This window comes from Ursus americanus, chromosome 7 (genome assembly GCF_024610735.1).
Source record: "Ursus americanus isolate L20-20 chromosome 7, mUrsAme1.1.p, whole genome shotgun sequence".
Lineage (NCBI taxonomy): Eukaryota > Metazoa > Chordata > Mammalia > Carnivora > Ursidae > Ursus > Ursus americanus.
Genome location: NC_142133.1, coordinates 57,453,471 through 57,474,803, shown reverse-complemented (window position 1 = coordinate 57,474,803; position 21,333 = coordinate 57,453,471). Strand labels below are relative to the sequence as shown.

The 21,333-nt window shown below is 35.7% G+C and overlaps 1 protein-coding gene across 2 annotated transcripts in view; it reads right to left on the bottom strand.

Moving 5' to 3' along the window:
• STRN (striatin) overlaps positions 1 to 21,333 on the bottom strand; it is a 102,088-nt gene that overhangs the window by 20,848 nt on the left and 59,907 nt on the right. Inside the window, exons 9-16 of one of the 2 annotated variants that reach the window (XM_045809081.2) lie at positions 19,445 to 19,531; positions 18,839 to 18,982; positions 14,413 to 14,549; positions 8,785 to 8,960; positions 6,909 to 6,956; positions 5,784 to 5,905; positions 2,551 to 2,718; positions 578 to 718 (exon numbers count right to left, since the gene is read on the bottom strand). In XM_045809081.2, the coding sequence (XP_045665037.1) occupies positions 578 to 718; positions 2,551 to 2,718; positions 5,784 to 5,905; positions 6,909 to 6,956; positions 8,785 to 8,960; positions 14,413 to 14,549; positions 18,839 to 18,982; positions 19,445 to 19,531 (1,023 nt within the window). The remainder of the gene's footprint in view (positions 1 to 577; positions 719 to 2,550; positions 2,719 to 5,783; positions 5,906 to 6,908; positions 6,957 to 8,784; positions 8,961 to 14,412; positions 14,550 to 18,838; positions 18,983 to 19,444; positions 19,532 to 21,333) is intronic. The other variant, XM_045809082.2, reaches the window with a different exon arrangement.

Sequence of the window (21,333 nt, the reverse complement as noted above, 5' to 3'; positions counted from 1 at the left end):
AATACAAATGTAGTGATCTGAAGGGGCACTGGCACCCCGAAGTTTATAGCAGCAATGTCCACAATAGCCAAACTATGGAAAGAGCCCAGATGTCCATCGACAGATGAATGGATAAAAAAGATGTGGTATATATATCTACAATGGAATATTATGTAGCCATTAAAAAAATGAAATCTTGACATTTGCAACAACGTGGATGGAACTAGAGGGTATTATGCTAAGCAAAATAAGCCAATCAGAAAAAGACAATTATCATACAATCTCACACGTGGAATTTAAGAAACAAGGCAGAGGATCATAGGGGAAGAGAGGAAAAAATGAAACAAAGATGAAACCAGAGAGGGAGACAAACCATAAGAGACACTTAATCTCAAGAAACAAACAGTGATGCTGGAGGGGAGGGGGGCGGGAGGATGGGGTGGCTGGGTGATGGACACTGGGGAGGGTATGTGTTGTGGTGAGCAATGTGTATTGTGTAAGACACAGACCTGTACCCCTGAAACAAATAATACATTATATGTTAATAATAAAAAATAAATTAATAAATAAATAAAATAAAATAAAGTGTTATACATACTTGTATCTAGGTTGGATTCTAAAGTGAGAATGCGCTGTTGCGTTTCCATGTTAAAGATGCTTGTATATCCTTTGCTGAATGATGCTACCATATGGCTTGGGTCACTGCTCACTAGATCCACAGAAGCAGGGATTCCCAATTCTAAGAGAGTCAGAACATATTCAGAGAATGGTGATCAGAGGGTCTACTTGAAAATGTCCTCATAAAATAGCAAAACAAACAGTCACAAGATTTCCGTAAGAAGTAAAGAAGACTCAATCTTAGAATAAAAATAAGCTCGTAGCCATTCAATGGAGATTATTTCTTTTGTTACGTTTAGCCCTAGCCTATTTTATTATTCTTACCTGTTCAGCAAGTCTTCTACCTGTTACTCAGCTAAAATATTCACAGAATGCAGGCCTTGGCTCAGAAAATAAATGGAAAACATGTATGGACTACAAGTTTTGTTGCTTCCACTCAACCTGAGGCTTAAAGTGGCATTGTGGGAATTCTTTATTTTAAAAGCCCATCTCTTATTAGGAATTTTAATTCATCAAAAATACGGAATTAAAAAAGTAAAATTTCAAATTATTATGATTATGATTATGATTATATTATTTTATGTAGAGTCACACAAATATCAGATGCTGGCAATTCATCAAAACCCAAACACAAGTTACGACAGCTCAAAAATAAAGAAGGTATTTTTATCTATCATCTAGAATAGGGTAAAACTTGGTTAACCTTGAAATGTATTTATAAACAGAACAGAATGGTATGTATGAATATAATCTTATCTTTTGATTTGGCTCAAAATCTAAAGTAAGCAAATAGTTCAAAAATGTGTATATTACAGGGGCGCCTGGGTGGCATAGCGGTTAAGCGTCTGCCTTCGGCTCAGGGCGTGATCCCAGCGATCTGGGATCGAACCCCACATCAGGCTCTTCTGCTATGAGCCTGCTTCTTCCTCTCCCACTCCCCCTGCTTGTGTTCCCTCTCTCGCTGGCTGTCTCTATCTCTGTCGAATAAATAAATAAAATCTTTAAAAAAAAATGTGTATATTACAGAAGAAGATAGATGAATGGCTAATGAGCACACAAAAAAAGTGCTCAAAAATGCAAATTAAAACCACAATGAAACACTGCTACAAACCCACCAGAATGACTAAAACTAAACAGGTGTTAATAATTAAGGATGAAAAGCAACTGGAATTCTCATACACTGCTGTCAGTGGTGTAAAATGGCACAACCACTTTGGAAAAGCTTGGCAATTTCACATAAAGTTAAATATACAATACCACTTCTAATGCCCAGCAATTCTACTTCTAGCTCTTTATTAGCTCATAAAAAATACGTGAATGTTCATAGCAGCTTTGATCATAATAGTAAAAACCTGGAAACAACCCACATGTCCATCAAGAAGTAAATAAACACATACACTGATTTAATGAAATACTATTAAACATAAAAATAAATTGATACTTACTAGAACATGGATGAATCACAGAAACAGTATAAAAAGCCAGATACAAAAAGAGTACACATTGTACGATTTCATTTATATGAAATTTTAGAACAGACAAAACTTATCTATGATGAAAGAAATCATACCCCTGATTGGGAATAGGAAGAGGGACTGGGAAAGACACAAAGAAACTTTGAAGAGGTGAAAGAAATGTTCTAGATCTTGATAGGCGCAAAAGTTATTTATTTGTCGAACTCAATAGAACGTATCCTTAATATCTAGTTTTTACTGTATATAAATTATATCTCAATTTTGAAAAAACATTTTTAATATGTGCTCTTTCACCAAATACTGTGTTTTTAAAAATCATTAAGCTGGAAATTTAAGCAAATATACTTTCATTGCTTAAAAACACCCCTTCAAATTACATTTAAACTGTTTGTAGAATCATTTACTTATTTATTTGCTTGTTGTTACAATAAGATATCTTATAAAAGATTCTTTAGAATCACTTTTCAAAAGTACGCACCTTGATTATCGTTAAATACACTTAGGGCTGGAGCAACCTCAGTTGTATTCCATAAACGGAGAGTGCCATCTGCTGAACACGACAACAAACGCTGATGTGCGGCACTATAAGCCAAGCCCCAGACCGCATCGGTGTGGCCTAGAAGAGGGCCTCTTAAAACAGAAGGATCTATACAAAACAGCAAGAGTGCAATATCAAGAGAAAATAAACAAATCCTAATGGTGCTCAGATTCCAGAGAAACTAAATATACACACAAAAGTGCCTGAGAACAGTATAAAACATGCTTCCCAGTTTCTGTTATTCTTCCGAAATGCTGCAATAACTAAAAAGAGGCTTGGAAATATGCAAATGCCGAGTCTTGAGTTTATACATTAAAATTCTTAAGTATATATTTCTCTCCTTAAAAAAATTAGGTACTTCCCTCTCGCCTCCCTTTTTTCTTTCCATTTGTCTAGATTTTTTAAAAAGCATGTTAACACACATCATCTAAATTTTATCCACCTTCAGAGAAGCCACAACTCTTCCCTGGAAGTGAACAGAGATCTCTTCCTCCCCTGGCTCCTTCGGCCACTTCTCCCCCTGGACCTCCACACTAGGAACAGCAGTTACTCCCGGGGAGCAACGGGGCTCTGCTACTCCAAGTGGACAGGAACGGAGACCTAGAGGAACCCCAAATCCTCAAACAGCGATAACTGACATGTCAATGATGTGTACGATAGGGAGGGAGGAGAGAGGAAGGGGGATCACTTAGCACCGTTTCATAATACAAGTCAAACTGGAAACTTTCATTATTTCTCCTCTCAGTGACTCTACGAAGCAGTACTTTCAACATGGCTCACACGTTAAGTTTAAAATGTCAATAATGTTATCTGTCCTCTACCTTCTCTCTGTCATACCATAAAATATTTATTGAAGACACAATGTGTCAGGCACTATGCTAGGTGCTGGGGTCACCCAGATAATTAAGACACAATGCTATCCTGTTCTCAAAAGACTGTGGTTAAGTATAACAATGGTGACAGACACCAGTCTCCAAGGAGAGTAACTGGGGTGAGTGAAAGCTTCCCAGAGAGAATGACAGGTGTTGGCCAGTCAAAAACTAGAGGGAAGCCACTGCTGGCAGAGGTGGGACCTACAAAATCACAGAAGGACAGAAAGCATGACATGTGAGGAAATTTATGAGCTATTCAGCATTACTAAAGTGTGACGTTTGAGGCAGGAAGCAGACAAGATGAGAGGAGCTAGTTTAAGGTGGGATTTCTACAACATATTAAGGTACTTAGAAATTATTGTGAAAGCAAGATGAACCACTGAAGGGTTTTCTAGGAGCAGCTGGGTGAAGCGTGTATTTAATAAGGTAGGCTTCACTGTAGTGGAGAAGACAGAGTGGAGAGAATCAAGATGAGGGCAAAGGGACTGCTTCAATAGACTGGGAGAGTGATGATGTAGACCCAAGAGAGGACAGTGGTAAAAGAGGCAAAGCAGAAGGGGTAAATTCAAATATTTAGGGGGTAATATCAAAAAAGCTAGGTAATTAATAAGGTGTGCATAGTACACAGAACAAAGCAACAAGGATAACTCTTAGGTTTCTAGTTTGGGTAAGTTTGGTGGTGCCACCATCTAATAAAGAATATACGGGACAAGAAACACAGCACTTATAGGGATTTATGGACAATGAGATGACCACTTTGAAATGTCCTGCAGGCAGTCTGAGGCTTAAAGAAGAGATTTATGAGTCAACCGCATGTAAAACCACAGAAGTAAATTCAGTTCACCAAAAAATATGTGTACAAAGAATGAATAGGGTCAGGACCTTGATAAGTGCCAATACCTAAGGTGGGAAAAACTAAAGTTTATGAAGGATAGGAAACAGAAATTGTTACAAAGTGTCAAAAAAGCCAATAATTCAAATTCAAAAAGGATGGAGTAGTCTACAGTTTCAGATAGCCAATACATATAGTAAAACAAGGACTGTAAAATACCCCTTGGATCAGCCAATTGGGTAGTCATTGATAATCTCATTATATTTAAGTGTGATAGCCAGAAAACAATGCAGAGGGATGATGCACAGGAAAAGGACATGGAATTAGTAACTCCTGACTGTGTTTTCTAGTCATTACCACCAGAGAGACATAGATGATGAAGGAAAGAGAGACTAAACAGAAGCCAGAGAGGAAAATGGAGTCAAGAAAAGGCTTTCCCTTGCTCAGGATAGGAGTTACCTAAATTTACTTATATGCTGAGGGGATGGGAAGAGAGAAAAGAGGGCAAGGTTTAAGAAGAGAATGAGACAAAGCGAGAGCGAGAGAGAATCAAATGCAGTCTCAAAAGAAACAAGAGAGAATGAGGTCAACAGCAAAAGGGGAAGGATTGGTTGGCCTGAAACAGAATGAAGACAACTGATCCACTTCTTAGAGAGATAAAGGAAGTAAGGAAAAATGGAGAGGGTTTACCTTTTACAAAATATATGTTAAATGCTTATTAAATAAGTGTTGGGAAAAATTTTTGTTTATTGAATTTCTTAGGTTTGGTAGTAAAATTAATCTAAAGTGAAAATGAAAATAAATATGGCTTTAGGACAAATATGACACTCCACGCCATTCTAGAATTTAAGAAAGAACATAAGAGGAAACCAAAATAGTCAATTCCTAAACAGTTTTTGCAAGAGAATTTATGGTAACATCTAGTGATAGACTATAATGTGGATTTATGTTTCACGGTACTGTTCCCAAGGCTAAAAGGGCACTTCTTAATTTTTAAGGCCTTTCAAGTATTTTGGTGTCACAGAGTTTAAAAATCATTCGTTTCTACACACTCTAATAATAAATGAATAACATTCACATTCCTTCAGTTGTTTGTCAAGAATAGTAATGAATATGTAGTAATAGTATTAGTAATGAAACATGATTACGGATTAGTAATAAGGTATCAAGTAATGTACAGATGCCTAAAATGAAGAAAACAATTGTCAATCAAGCCAGCATTTCCAATCAATAGAACTTTGGGGGGTAGGAACTGTTTTTTCAGGAACAACACATTTTTTTCTTTTTTCTTTTAACATATATATATTTAATTGTTTCCTAAATACAAAAATCCTTTTTAACAAAATAAAGACCTTGTTCCCTTTTACCAATTTATTTTTTAAAATATCTCATTTCATCCTTATATATGCTATGTAAAATGTGTAAGAATAAAACAGTTTATTCTTTCACATCTTCAGGGAAACACCTACCATAGGAGTCATAGGGATCGATGTTGGGGTTGGTGGTATTCCAGCCCTGGATCAGTCCGTCAGTACCACCACTGTAACACTGCTCACCATTGCTGCTCATTACCACACAAAGCACTGGACCTCTGGGAGATAAAAATCAATTTCTATTCCCAAAAATCAATCTGATAATAGGACTTGTTAGAAAAAAAAATGTTTAATTATTCATATGGCTTTCTATTTTTCTGCTTTCTACAACGAATAGAAATTGTATAAAAGCACTGCTCATTTTTCTTCTTCTGCTAAACCAGAGATTGGTAAACTATGGCCTATGGGTCAAATCCTGCCAGTGGTCTGTTTTTATACAGTCCTCAAAGCTAATAATGATTTTTGCATTTTTTAAGGGGTTATAAAACTGAGCTAAAAACAAGAATATATAATAGAAAATATATGGCCTAACAAAGCTGGAAAAGTATTTACTATCTGACCCTTTATATAAAAAATATGCCAGGGGCGCCTGGGTGGCGCGGTCGTTAAGCGTCTGCCTCCGGCTCAGGGCGTGATCCTGGCGTTCTGGGATCGAGCCCCACATCAGGTTTCTCCGCTAGGAGCCTGCTTCTTCCTCTCCCGCTCCCCCTCTGCTTGTGTTCCCTCTCTCGCTGGCTGTCTCTCTCTGTCAAATAAATAAATAAAATCTTAAAAAAAAAAAAATACGCCAATGTCTGTGCTAAATCAAGTGAATTAGTGTATTTCTTAAGCTTATACAGAAATATGAAAAGCATGCAATATGTGATCATAATTTAAAAATTCTTCATATTTTTATCTAGATTATCTTTAAGGAAAAAAAAGGTCCTGATTTTTAATATCTAAACCTTATTGCATCACCTTATTTCAAGCACAAGATATATAACATTTAAACATCATCTAAATAAAATCTAATTTCAGCAAGGATCTCTGGTAGTGATAAACTTGTTTTTAACACTGTATTATCTTTTTTACATTTATTAAAAAAAAAAACCAAAATTCCTCCCCAAAACTGCTATTAAATACAAAAAATACATAACACAAATACTTAAGTGAAAGAAAATAAAATACTCTAATCAGGCTGATGTACAGTGATGTTGACTTAGAGAAAAAGCACATACTTACTTATGAGCCCTGAACGTATAGATAGGCTCCACATCAAGAGAAGTACTCCTAAATCAGAGAGAGAGAGGACTTTTACTACTCCAAGTTTTAGTAGTAAACGGTATCAATGAATATATGCCACAAAATAGCCTTTAGAAATACCAACACTGTGGTAATATACCATTCTCAACCTAGGACACTTAAGAAAGCTTACTTGACACCAATCACTTATTTTTGTGGCCTCAAACAAAATCCTTGTTTAGTAACAATACCTGCTTATAGTGCTCTTAGCATTTCATCGTCTATTTGACTATTTGAGAGAGCCACACTCAGAGAACATCATGGGCTTTGAGGAGATACATTTCTGGATTCAATTAACTGGCTAACTCCAGGCAAATTACTTACTCTTTTGGAACTTCAGATTCCTCTCTATTTAAAACAAAACAGAAAAATTGGTATAACACCAAACACCCACAGGATTAAATGAAATTCTACAAATAAAACAGCCTAGGACAGAACCATGCACATAGTAGGATTTCAATACATGGTACTTTAATTTCTTTGCATTTCCATCAAGGCTAATATGTCCAAGTCATTAGTTTATTCATTATTCAGAATGCTGAATGCACAGATAGTCTACACTGCCTAATACTTAAACTGGATTTAAAGTCAATTACTTACCATTTCTTGTATTGTATTAGTTTTTTATAGGCATATGATTTCTCAAGCATTTCCAAAATGTTAAGCTCAAAGGTAAACAGGCCATGTTATTACATGTGAAGGTATTATTACTAAGCTATCACCAGCAAGTTACTTGTTTCAATATTTTTTAAGTTTTAGTCAAGAATATATGAGACGTTCACATTCTCTAACGAGATGCCCATTGTGACCAGAGAACTAGAAATAATTTATAACTAAGAAATAATTTTTCTCTGCTGAAGATACTGATCCATATGAGGATTCTCTTGGTTTTAGCAAGATCTGGTTGAGCTATGTCATGAAGACTGATAAATCACGTTATTTTATCTAGTCCATGTATGACTTACAGTAGGAATGTCACTGATCTCTTTTAAACTTGGCAATAGATATCTTCTATCAGTAGTAAAACTTTAGTAATCTCCTCCAGTTCATGTTCATTTCTATTCTTCCAATAATAGAAGTGCCTGACACTGGAGAAGGGCCCTGCTGACACGTGCTGGGTTCTGGGCCACCTGATTCAAGGACACAAGGAGAGGGATCTCCAATAAGTACCTCACCAAGTGGGGCTAAGACTAGCTTGGTGACTAATAAGAGTTTATAACAACTCATGTCTGTTCATGCTTAGAGAGGAACCAAGAAGCCAAGGCAAGAACTAGCAGTTAAGTGACAGCAACAACACTGCCTTTCTGTCTACACATTTGGTGGGTACGGAAAGTACCTAAAGCATCAAGGGCAAAAGACAAAACCAAAGAGAGGTCCCTCACCCCTCTCAATCAGCCTTCCCTCCCTCCCACACCATTAGTCCAAACCTAATAAACAACAGGGCATGGTTCGGGTGGGGTTTGAGGATTTTAAACATGCCTACACCTCTTTACAACAACAGTAGAAACCTTCAGTATAGATAAGGGACTCCACAAATATGACGACCATTTAAAACACTGTATAAGGACTGTAAATAGCATTCAGAAACTCTGGGAAACTATCAGATACCACTTCTCTCTCACTGTCAGTTTTCCAACCTAATATCAGATTGTGAGTATGAAGGGGAAAATTCTAATTATGTGACATGGTAAAGAAGAAAGAACTAGAAGGGATACCTGATAAATTGAGAAATTTAATAGCAAATAATTTAAGTATTTTTTTGCTGAAAAACTGATAATTAAAATACTCAAATACAGTTAAAGTAGAATATTCTCACTTCTTGGCTGGGGCTGTTTTCTGCAAATTCCACATTTTTAATGTGTGATCCTCTGATGCTGTTATCAAAACAGGCTCAGTGGGGTGGAAAGCAAGGGCTCGAATGCCATCAAAGTGACTTCGTAACGTAAACTTAGGGTTCCATGTCTTCCTCAATGCATCTTTATTGTTTGCTATCTATTAAAGAAACAAAGAAAAATACCCGGACATTTAGTTCAGGACAGGAAAAAAATTATATTTCCACATTAATTCTTGCTGATTTGTCATTAAATCATCACATTTTACAACTTCCAAAACAACATAATTTCTACATGTAAATAATCAAATCAACAGGCAAAATTAACACGTCAACAGTGGCTTTCTTTGAAGAAATATGAATGCTAAAATAAGAAAAGAGGTAACATAATTCAATATTGAAAGAATATTAAATAACATAAATCTTCACTAGGATGACTAAAAAACCCCAAAGACAAGTAATTTCAACCTACATTATAGTACAGAAACTAATTTGGGGTAAGAGCTGAAAAACTAAGTTACCTTTAAACCTGTTAACATTATAGAATATGATACTTCTGAGATTTTCAATACTTTCTACAAAGAGCTAAATTTTCTTCATCAAATTGGCAACAAGGTTTATAAACTGGAAACATAAAATGTTAACATTGGAAGAGAGAATCAGATGTTACAAAACAGTAGATTCCACTCGTAAAACCCGTCACATTATTTTTCTCCACAGAAACTCCATCCCAACAACTAAAAATGTGCTTTTTTTCTCAACTATATTTCAGCTTTTTTTTTTCATTTCCAACTAATGCGAAAGCCAAAGAGGTTCATGTTTAACCTTACACTAGCACCACATATGAACTATTCACGCTCCACAACTAATAATCATGCTAGGTTTAAGCAAGAGTGGGCCAAGTATACTGTTAACACACTGGAGAAATATTACCATACTTACAATGACAAGAGCCAGCAAGATACTAACAACAGCTGCTATTATAAGCATTATTCATTATTTTGTACATTTTTCAAAAACTTAACATGCATTAACTCACCTAATTGTCACAACAACTCTATGAAGGAATTAACATTATCCCCACTTTATAGAATAGACACGTAAGGAAAAGAGAAGTTAAGTGACTTGCCCTCTAGTAAGCGGAGGAGTCAGGATTCAAACCCAAGCAGTCTGGCTTCAGAGGCTACACTCTTAATATCAACTAAGGCTTAGGACCCAGAAGTTTAAAAATTTGCAAAAAAATTGGATAGAGCATGTCACAATTGGGGCAGTAAGAAGACAAAACACAGAATATAAGGAACTACTATAAGAATTGGGGCTGGTTATCCTTGTGGGGGGAGGCAGGGGAGAAGTGGAATTAACAAAGTTGACTCTGTCTGCTCTTATTAACGAGCTGAAAGATTTTCATATTTAAGAACAATTCGATTCCTTCTGACTGTCTTAATGTGGTAGACAGCCACTAAGATGGTTCCCAATCAGCCCTACCTCCTCATATTTACACCTTGTGAATCCCCTTCTACATCATAGGGTTGCTCTGTGTGACCAATAACACACAGCAAAAACCTTGCATCTTGGGTGTTCTTGCTCACTCTCTTTTCAAGGGCACTCACACTGGAGAAAGCCTGCTGCCCTGCTGAGGAACCCACAGAGAGGCCCATGTGGTGTGGAACTAGTGTCCAGCCAATAGCCACGAAGGAATCAAGGCCTTCCAACAACCACATGAGTGAGCTTAGAAGCAGATCTTCCCCAAGTCAAGTCTTCATTGAAGGCTACAACTCTTGCCTACACCTAGACTACAACTACCTGAGAGAACAGAACCACACAGCTAAACTGTCTCAGATTACTGACCCCCAGAAACTATGATATAACAAATGTTGTTTTAAGCTGTGTTGGGTGCGATTTGTAACAAAGCAATAGATTACTAGTATGTGTATTAGAACTGGAAACTACTTTCAGGGACCCTGGGTGGCTCAGTCAATTAAGCATCTGCCCTCGGCTCAGGTCATGATCCTGGAGTCCTGGGATCGAGTGCCACATCAGGCGCCCGGCTCAGCAGGGAGTCTGCTTCTCCCTCTGCCCTTTACCCCACTCTTGCTCTAATAAATAAATACAATCTTTAAAAAAAAAAAAAAAAAGAACTAGAGACTACTTTCAGAAACCTAGGTATAACACTGAGTTTTTTTTTTAACAACTCAGAGATGTTAAAAAAAAAAGAGAGAGAGAGAATGACATTTCTCTAGGGACATGACTGAGTTCCATAACATACTGGACTAAATCTTTGTGGGGTTAGTATAGAAAGAACAAAAGTATCTAGTGGGAACTTCTGCTTTTAGCTATGACAGACTAGATCATTAGGATCAAGTCTGCACTTGAGGATAAATAGAAAAGCAGAGCTAAAAAAATTTTAAATGAAGAACCAGCAAAATAGTGAAGAAAAAGCAGACCAGAATCCAGGGGAAGACAGAAGTCTAAAAAGCCTGATATTTGGACCTGTTTTTCCCACAGGGTGTTTACTGATTCCAGAAGGGATGGCTGAGAGGTCAGGCTGTGCTTTTGACAGCTGTATAGTGCAAGGAGATACAAACTGGTGTCCAGTGCCTGCCAAGAAAGTGGGGCTTGGTGCACCTCTTTGCTTTAGGTTCTGAGTTCAAAAAGCTGCATTCTTTTTATTTTTTTAAGATTTAATTAATTTATTTATTTGAGAGAGAGAGAGAGAACAAGCAGAAGGAGCAGTAGAGGGAGAAGCAGACTCCCTGCTGAGCAGGGAGCCTGATGAGGGCCTTGATCCCAGTACCCTGCGATCATGACCTGAGCGGAAGGCAAACGCCCATCTGATGGAACCACCCAGGTGCTCTTTGGCTGCATTCTAGATAGAAGAGTTAACTAGAAGAATACAAGCCCTTACAGAGACTGCAGATCAGCTTTAGATTGTCTGAAAAATTGAAAATGGAATGAGGTGATCCAGATTTCTGATGGCTACAGACATCTGACAGAAGCAAATTAAAATACACTCCCTAAGGAAGATATCACTCTAGGCCTGAAATTATTTCTACAGACAACTCTTCAGGTATAGTTATTTGGATATAATAAAAAATAACCAGGCCTTTGCAGGATAATACACATAAATGAAAACAAGCAGATACATAATCATGCTTACTGCATTCAAGAAGATAAAAGACAACACTGTAAATTTTGGAAGAAAACTATAAACAATTAATAAAAAGAATTCTAGAAGCAAACAATATAAGACCTAAATAGATGGGTTTAATTACAGATTACACATAACTGAAGTGAGAATTAGTTAACCAGAAGATGGGTCATAAAAGTATCAAGACTGAAGTATGGAGAAACAAAAGATGGAAAATACAGGAGAGGGAATAGGAGACAGAGGATATAGAAAGATCTAACAATTTAATTAGCATTCCAGAAGGAAAACAAAGAGAAAGAAGGGCAAAAGCAATATTTGAAGATGAATGGCTGAGAATTTTACACAAAACTGATAAAAACATATTAAGCCAAGAAGGTCTAAGAACTTCAAGAAGGTTAAATAAAAAGAAATCTAAATCTTGGCTAAAATTCAAGACACAGGAAGATTATCAGTCAGGAAAAAAAAAAAAAAATCAGACTAACACTGAACGACCAGTAATAGACAGTTAACTTTAGCAGAAAACAACAATGGAAGAAAATGAAATTATATATTTAGAATGCTTAAAAAGGAAACAAAACAAAACAACCCTTGCCAAATGGAATTAGATACCAGAAGTAATAGTTAACCCACTCAGGCGAAATACAGACAATTTAATAAAACCAGAAACTGAGGGAACTGGGCACCAGCAGACCTTCACCAAAGAGAAATATTAACAGTTCTTAGAGTAAAAGAAAAGTAATCCCAGATGGACAGTCAGATGTGCAGGAGAGAAGAGAATAAAGCAAAATGAAGAATGTAAAATGGATAATCCTAACTGAATACTCAGTGTACAAAACATTACCTTGTAGGAGATAAATGTCTAGAGAAAATACACAACAAGAATGACATATATGTAGTGGGGTAGGAGTTTTTGGGGTTTTTTAAGATTTTATTTATTTATTTGACAGGGGGTGCACATAAATGGCGGTGTGGCAGGCAGAGGGAGAGGAGGAAGCAGGCTCCCTGCTTAGCAGGGAGCCTGATGCAGGGCTTGATCCCAGGACCCCGGGATCATGACCTGAGCTGAAGGCAGATGTTTAACCGACTGAGCCACCCAGGTGCCCCAAGGGTAGGAGATTTTAAGTAGAGTTAAAAGTGTCCTAATGGTCTTTGCATTAAAATTTTGATAAGGATGTGTGTGGTAACCTCTAGGGTAACAATAAAAGAGTAATGAAAGAGTTCATCATCTCCAAATAATGGGGTGGGGGTGAATAATAAAAAATAATCCCAATACAGGCAAAAATAGGAGAAAAAGGAACACAGAATAGGTAACACAATAGACGATGGATTTAAATCCAAATATATCAGTAATTACTTTAAAAAGAAAGACTCTGCTCTAATCAAAAAGTTTGTCAAAGGTTAGATGAAAAAAAAAACGAAAGTCAACTAAATGGGTGTTTTTATACAGAGAGACGTAAAACATAAGGATATAAAAATAGAAATAATTTTTTTTAAAGCCTGTATCACATATGTGGAGAATGGGGAGCAAAGAGACCATTTAAATCAGGTTACTGTAGTAGTTCCAGATGAAGAAGAAATGGAGTTGGATGGGAGGTTTAAAAAAAAAAAAAAAAAAAAGCTATGGATTTCAGCTATTTTTGGACGGAGAACCCAAAAGACTTACTAATAGACTTAGCAAGGAGAGTGAGAATTTTTGATTTGCAGGAAGAGGAGTGAGTGGTGAGGTTGCTCTGTGGAGTACTTCCTTCTCGCATCCATGGTCTGCTTAAGCATCCATCCTACATCCCCCATGTGACAGGAGCTATACTTTGCTCTCCAACAAAGATAATGAGGTATCAAAGTTGAGAGAATTTTAATGAAGATAATACAAACTGTGAACACTTTATAAAATAAGCAACTGTTTTTCTGACAATTTATTGTCATGAACAATTACAAATGTTATTTATGAAACAACTGTGTTGGGGATTAAGTAAAGGAATGCATGAATAAAGGTATCAAGATTTCAGTTTTGGTCCAACTCACTGATGGGTCTGCCTTAATATCTGAAAAGCACCCTACAGACACCCCTCCCTAACAATAGCTAAAATCATTTGTATGCAGGATATTCACTGGTAATGTACTAAAGAAACACAAATGTTGCCATGGGCAAGCATGAATTTCAACTGATCACTGGTACCCTAAAACACAAAACCCAAACTTGGTAACAGAAAGGGAATTCTTTCCCTTATCTAAAACCAATAAACAAGCTATAATGACTTACGGATTTAGGCGAAGCCCATAATTTTAATCTCTATGCAATGTGAAAAATGATTGTTTAGAATATATTCATATTTTCAATGTTTGCAATTAAAATGGAACCAAATTCTATACTTGTGAAGAAGTTTTACCCCTGTCTTTTTCTATAAAGTTAACTTTTTATTTTTAAGAAATGAGAAAAGAACAACAAAAATAAAACCACGACTCACATCGTAAGTTAGTGAATCTGCTTCATTGGCCACCGTAAGGCCTGCCAATTCTCCAAGTCCCAGTTCACTTTCAAGGGCTTCATCTGCTCCCATGATGAAAGACTTCCCAGAAGAAGGAGGAAAGGTCAATGCTTCCACTGAAGGGGCAAGACAAAAGAAACATAAAAAACCTCTAAAGTATAAACAATTAGTCTCTTAAGGACTTGTCTACATTTATTTTTAAACACTTTTAAACACAATAAAATTCAGTTAGCAGAAAGCCCCGCAGAACTAGCTGATTTTTTCTTTTTTAAAGATTCTATTTTTTTTAGAGAGAGAGAGAGCTCACATGCATAGCTGGGGGAGGGGCAGAGGGAGAAAGATACTCCCGGCTGAGCGCAGAGCCCAGTAAGGGTGTCGATTCCAGGACCCTGAGATCATGACCTGAGCCAAAATCAAGAACAGGATGCTTAACCAACTGAGCCCCCCAGGCGGCCCAGAACTGGCTGCTCTTTCCATATCTTAACCATAACTGAAGGTATCATCTAATTAGAAAAGTACAACATGAAACAAATCCAACAGCCCATTGTCCTTTCTTTTTCACACACACCAAAAAAAAGACTAAAAAAAAAGTAGGCTTTCCTTATTTGATATTTCCTGTTTATTACTCAAATTATTAAATATATGTAACAAGTGATCTGAACACTGCTGGTCTCATTCAAAATAAAACTGTATAATTCTATAACCTGGCGGAATACAGAAAATTTCAAATGAAAATGGTTACAACTGTAAAATGTGCCTCTATGAGGAAAATTAATGCTGGTTTAGAAGTCAGGATTATGTCTGGAGACAAGGGAAGGAGCAGTGATTTGAAGCACAAGCAGGACTTCCAGGGCCCTGGTAACATTCTGCTTCTTGACCTAAGCAGAGGTAACACACTGAATTCACTTTGTGATAATTTACTGACCTGCTCCCTTATGACGTCAACAGTTTTCTGCAGGTATGTTGTATTTCACTTAATAATGTTTATTTCAAAGAAAAATTTTTTCACTGTAAGTGGATTTTTTTTCAAAGAATTTTTTTATAAGTGTCCATTTGAACACTTTCATTAGCTACTAAGTGTGCTTCAAGAGGCCAGATTTTCTTTGTGATAAGTGAAAATATCTTTATTAACACTGAACACACCAATCCAATTCCTTCAATCACCATCATAGAAGAACTAGTTAAAAGCAAATTGCCATATTAAAATAGGAATTTTATTTAATTTGGCCAATAGTAAGCTACTGATTTTTATAAATGCAAATTATTCTAGCAAAGTGTCAGAGATAGTCTTTGAGTAGGTTTCTAGCTGTGGTTACTTTACTAACGACAAACATTTATAAGTTGATTATGTGAATTTAGTAGTTTAAACTTAGGCTGTTAAAAAAAGTAAATTAACTTTTTCTTAAAAGAAACAAGTCAAGGGGCCTCTGAGTGGCTCAGTCAGTTAAGTGTCTTCCAACTCTTGACTTCTGCTCAGGTTGTGATCTCAGGGTCAAGAGATCAAGCCCCATGCAGGGATCCGTGCTAGGAGTGGAGCCTGCTGGAGATTCTCCCTCTCCCTCTGCCCCTCTCTCCACTTGTCCTCTCACTCTCCCTCTCTAAAAAAGAAAAAGAGAAACAAGTCAGTTAATGTAAAAAACTGGACTTAAAGCTGCTTTCAGCTTTCAATTTGATTATGTAAGTTTAGATTCAATCATAAGTATTTGTTGAAATGAAAGAATAATTATGTGCACTCTATTTAAAATCCTTTAAGAACAAAGGAGAATATAAATTAAGACATTTTTAAACTGCCATACAATAAAGCAGCAATAATAAAAATGGGTTTTACCCAAACATACCACATTATCTTCTGAGGGGTTTGAACAACTCTAACATTTACTATTGAAGAGTGGGGACTATTTAAGTTAGAATGGCAATTTTCATGACAAAATTTCAATAAAAGACTCACGTGAGTCTATGAGGCTGAGTCTTCAGCCAGGTGTTTTGCCTGCTTTCATCTCTACTATTTCCAGACAACTTTGTTCAGGTGTGAAATAAGAACAATTCTTAAAAAAACAAGACTAAGATTCATGGGATTTGAGCATGCACATTGGGCTAATTGAAATAATGCTCTAAAAATGACAAAGCAAAACCTGAAAACAAAGGAAGGCAGCAACTCCTTCCACCACACACCACCGGCTAAGCCAGCCAACCTGAGGGCCTAAGAGAGAGCAACCATGGGCAGAACTCACTTGACTCCTCTCTAAGATGCCTTAGAACTTAAGACCATACATCACATTTCTATCTGGTAACTAAATATTACTAGCTCTAATCAGGTCTAATCAAATTACTGAACTGTACCCTCTTAAGTATGGCACTATCTTCTGAATTATTAAAACAAAAACAAAGTAATAAACATTTATATCACACACAGGCTGTGGACTGGTTTTCTGAAACTAAACTGGAGACCAAGAAGCATCAGTCAGGTACAATTAAATACACAATGTATTTCTTACACACTTTTCTATTGCTGAAAACCTCACACTGAGGAGGAAAGCTTAGGACAACCAATGTTACAGACATTAAGCTAGATTTTCAACCCTTCAGTTTTAAGGTTCTTAAATATTTTTTCTACCAGGGGCACTTTCTGTGGCTTATGTAATACTTTTGTACATTTGTCATTATAGTACTTAGTCCGCCTCTATTATTAGAATTCCGCAAGACGAAATCTCTGATAAAACTCTTTAGGAGTTATCAGAATAAAAGAAGAACTAACTTTTCTCCTTATCTAGACCTGATCTTGGAGTAACTGAAACTGATTAAAATTCTCACATCGATAGGGTCAACTGTATGGATCTCCTAGTGAACAACAGACACACCTAATGAGGCCCAAGACTTCACATCTGTAATTCAAAAGACGTGTCTACATCAAAGAAATTGTACTATAAAGGTGTAATGTACACATATTTATTATTTAATGCATGAGTAATAAATTCCAAGTGTACTATAATTAACTCTAACAAATAACTAACCATGTTATGGTCAACAATTTCATTTAAAAAGAACTCTGACCATAAATCTGTGCAAAGTTCTATCAGTTTATGTCTCTTTAAAATGTAACTAATTTTAAAAACCAAGAAAGAAAAACACTTCTGATTTTTCTGTGGCTTTTTCCTGGGCTGTTTTGTTCAATCAATAATAATTTGAAGAGGCATATTCACTGCAAATTATTACAGCATTTAAATTCAAGACAATTTTTAAAAATAAATTCTGAAAAATATTTATTAATTATTAAGATTATTTTTATGTCATACTGGATTTTCAGCTCATGTAAACATACATATTAAAATCAATTTCTACATATAGGCACTTAATACATTTATAAACAGATAAATCAGAACTTACATCTAAAAGAAAGAACTGTATATATCATAAAAAACTATAAAAAACTAGAAACCTAAATTTCCAACAGGGAAATGGTTAAGTATCAGGTCTAAAATACAATATGTAATCTTAAAGATATAATTATGAAAGTTATTTTTGTGGCTTTATGTTAAATGAATAAAATAAAATGGAATTATTCTACCCGGGGACTGTAACTTTGTAAAAAAAAAAAAAAAAAATACATGCAATTGGACAAGGACTAACAGGGTACAAAGTAAAAACAGAAAGCAGAAAATGTGACTAGACTTTCAAGGTGTCTTTTTTCCCTTTTCCATTTATCAGCGACAAACTGCTTAAATAAAACATTTGAAAATATTTATATGAGTCTCAAAGTAAACATTCACTACCTATTTATGCTTTTGTACGTAAGTACAAAAATAAGTACAAAGTAAACAGTGAAAGTACAAAGTAAACACTACCTATTTATGCTTAATTTTCGCATTGTTGTAATGGGATAAATAAAACACCCTATGTATACCAAATACGTGGCTTCTGTGGAGCCAGGGGATGTTCTAAACTAGAATTTAGCTGGTCTTTAAGTTTATGCATCCATTCTTAAGTCTAAAAGATTGAATCACACCCCCCTGAATGTAAGAAAGCCTACATTTGGGGGATACTATGTAGATCAAACATCTGTAAAATAAAATTATTTTCTTAAAGAGTCCTTCTGAATAACTGAACTTATATATGTATATTCCCATACTTTTTGTGCTCCAGAGTGTCTTTTTTTTTTTTTAAAGAGGAGAGTGAGGGAGGGCGAGGGAGGGAGGGAGGGAGAGAGAGAGAGAGAGAGAGAGAGAGGTGGAAGAGAGGGGCAGAAGGAGAGGGAGAGGGAGAATCTCAAGCAGGCTCCACATCCAGCGTTGAGCCTGACACGGGACTCAGTCTCACAACGCTGAGATCAGAACCTGAGCTGAAATCAAGAGTCAGACGCTTAAGCAACTGAGCCACGCAGACACCCCCAGAGGTCTTACATACTTACCTTCATCTGCCCTATTTATTTCGTGTTCAGGAAGCCTGGAGCTGGTGGGTCTGGAAGGTGAACCCACAGATGGCTGCAATGAGGGAAGTTCATCAACATCTCTCAAATTAGCAAGCATATCTTGTAGTTTTGACCTATTGGGCCCTAGCCCAAAAACAGGAAGGAAGAGAACAAGAAAGAAGAGAATTATTCAACTGGATCAAAATGGTGCCACAAACCTTATTCACATCTACCTACATTCACCTTTAAAACTACCCTACTAAATCAAAAAGTAATTATTTTCCAAGTTTTCAAATTATTTTAAGAGTTTATTCTTGAGAAGAATCATGTTTTACATATATTTTAAAAATTAAGCTAATGGAATAATATTGCTATTTGCATGAAAAACAATGTTCATGTGTAATTTGGACCATTATAAATAGTATTATTCTATAATCCTTGTACATTACTCTAACTACAGACACCACGGATTGTGAAGCTACTGTGTATTGAATTAAACAATAACATCCCTTTTTGTTTGTCTATTTATGTTAAGTTGCATTCATTGCCTTACATCCTGAAACTATGGTACCCAAGGTGAAGTCTCATGCCCTACTGATTACTTACCTGAGCTTTGATTCTTCATTCTCCCACATCCCTGTTTTGACTGTTTTATATAGGATAGAGGCTGAAACAGATCTTCGGTAGTTTTTCCTGTTACAAGTTTAATTAAGAATGGGAAAATCTTACCCATAGTCCATTATGGTTTTTTTCCTATACCAGCAAAGAATACAACTACTTTTAAGCAATTTTAACTAATACCTAGAAATATATTTCAAGACAGTATGATTGGAGTACACAATTTGACTGGAAATATTTCTACTTGACCATATCAAAAGGACTCAAACTTTTCCAATGAGTAATTTTTAATTCAATTAAAAAAATATTTATGGTGATTTATAAATCCATGCTTCGTATATCAAGTCAAAGCTTTGCTTGAGTTCTGTTTTTATGTCTTCACTTATTCCCAAACCACCATGCTATTAAGACAACATGAACTAACAATAATAAACAAAATGTGCTGAGCCTCACTCTGCAGTCCTTCCATCCTCAATGAAACACATTAAAATTCCTCTCCCTGCAGTCATTTTTCTTCATCATACCAAAAAACTATGTGCTATATGCCTGCATAGTGATCATAATCCCCAGTCAGGAAATCCAATAGCTTCCATTAGTAGGAATACTGTTCCAGTCAAATGGTGCCATTTTAGATCTTAAGGGCTAAATTCCAACTACAGCAATGCCTTGATATTTGACAAGAACTGAATAATCAATATAATAGTAGGTGGATTCCACATAAGACCTAGATACCCTTCCAATCAAGAGATGTTTTATATTTGAAGACATTCATTATTGCAGCATAAGGACTTAAAGAAATATCAACTTTAAGGCAATCTGAAAATTAAAATATTCTCCTTTCTCATTTATGATATTTGCATTGAAATTTCAGTATAACTGGTTTTGCCATGGTTTGGAGAAGTCCTAATAAAGCATGTCTCATTATTGTTTAAGATTAAATTTTTTATCCATACATTTGGATAAAAGTTACAAAATACTCTTATATTTTAATATTAATCTTTCTCATGATTTAATTTATATTGAGGAGGCATCAAATAACATCATCTCTCAGTTATGTAATAGTTGGTATAATGATAACATAAAAAATAGTCACTGACTTTTTATCCATTCAAGCTAACTACTTTTAACACCTAAGATATTTTAAACAAAGATTTAAATGTTTATCAGGAATGACTATGCTACTTTTTCCAACTTTTTAAATGCATGTTTCACTAAATTGGATTTTAATCTTACTTTACACTACTTTAATATCCCAAAGGATACAATTCCTTTTGCCATAAAGGGGAGCCCTATGTTCATAGTGTCAGGGAGAGTGGAAGCACAAGGAGGTAGTTTAGCCTAAAAAGGTGTTTTAGATGGTTTTCAGGATGCTTGAAAGACTCTGTATTTCCACTTTACATACTTAATTAGTTCTACTGCTAAACCTAATAATCTGTATAATGAGTTTTATACATATATATATAAATTATTATATATATAAATATAAATATATACATTAAATTAGAAAATAAACACTTTTAAAAGTTGTGATTTGACTCTGTGCCCTATATAGTATATAGTGGTGAGAGCAAATGAACTGTGTGTTACGAACACATAGAATATTCAGGGGTAGAAATTAACTTTCTGTCTCCAAGTCCAAAAATAATATGCAATAATTTGGGTGGATTGCCAGAGGGTCATACTAAATGAGATTTAAAATTGTCAACAGTGAAAAATCATTGTGGTAATTAAGCATATATACTTCAAAAATGAAATTATCACTGTTTTGAATATATAGTCCCACACTCTCATGAGGCTCTAGATGTATTATTGGGATATATTATGATTCCATAATCATATGCATGGTTGTTTTAATTTTTTAAGGTCATACTCAAATA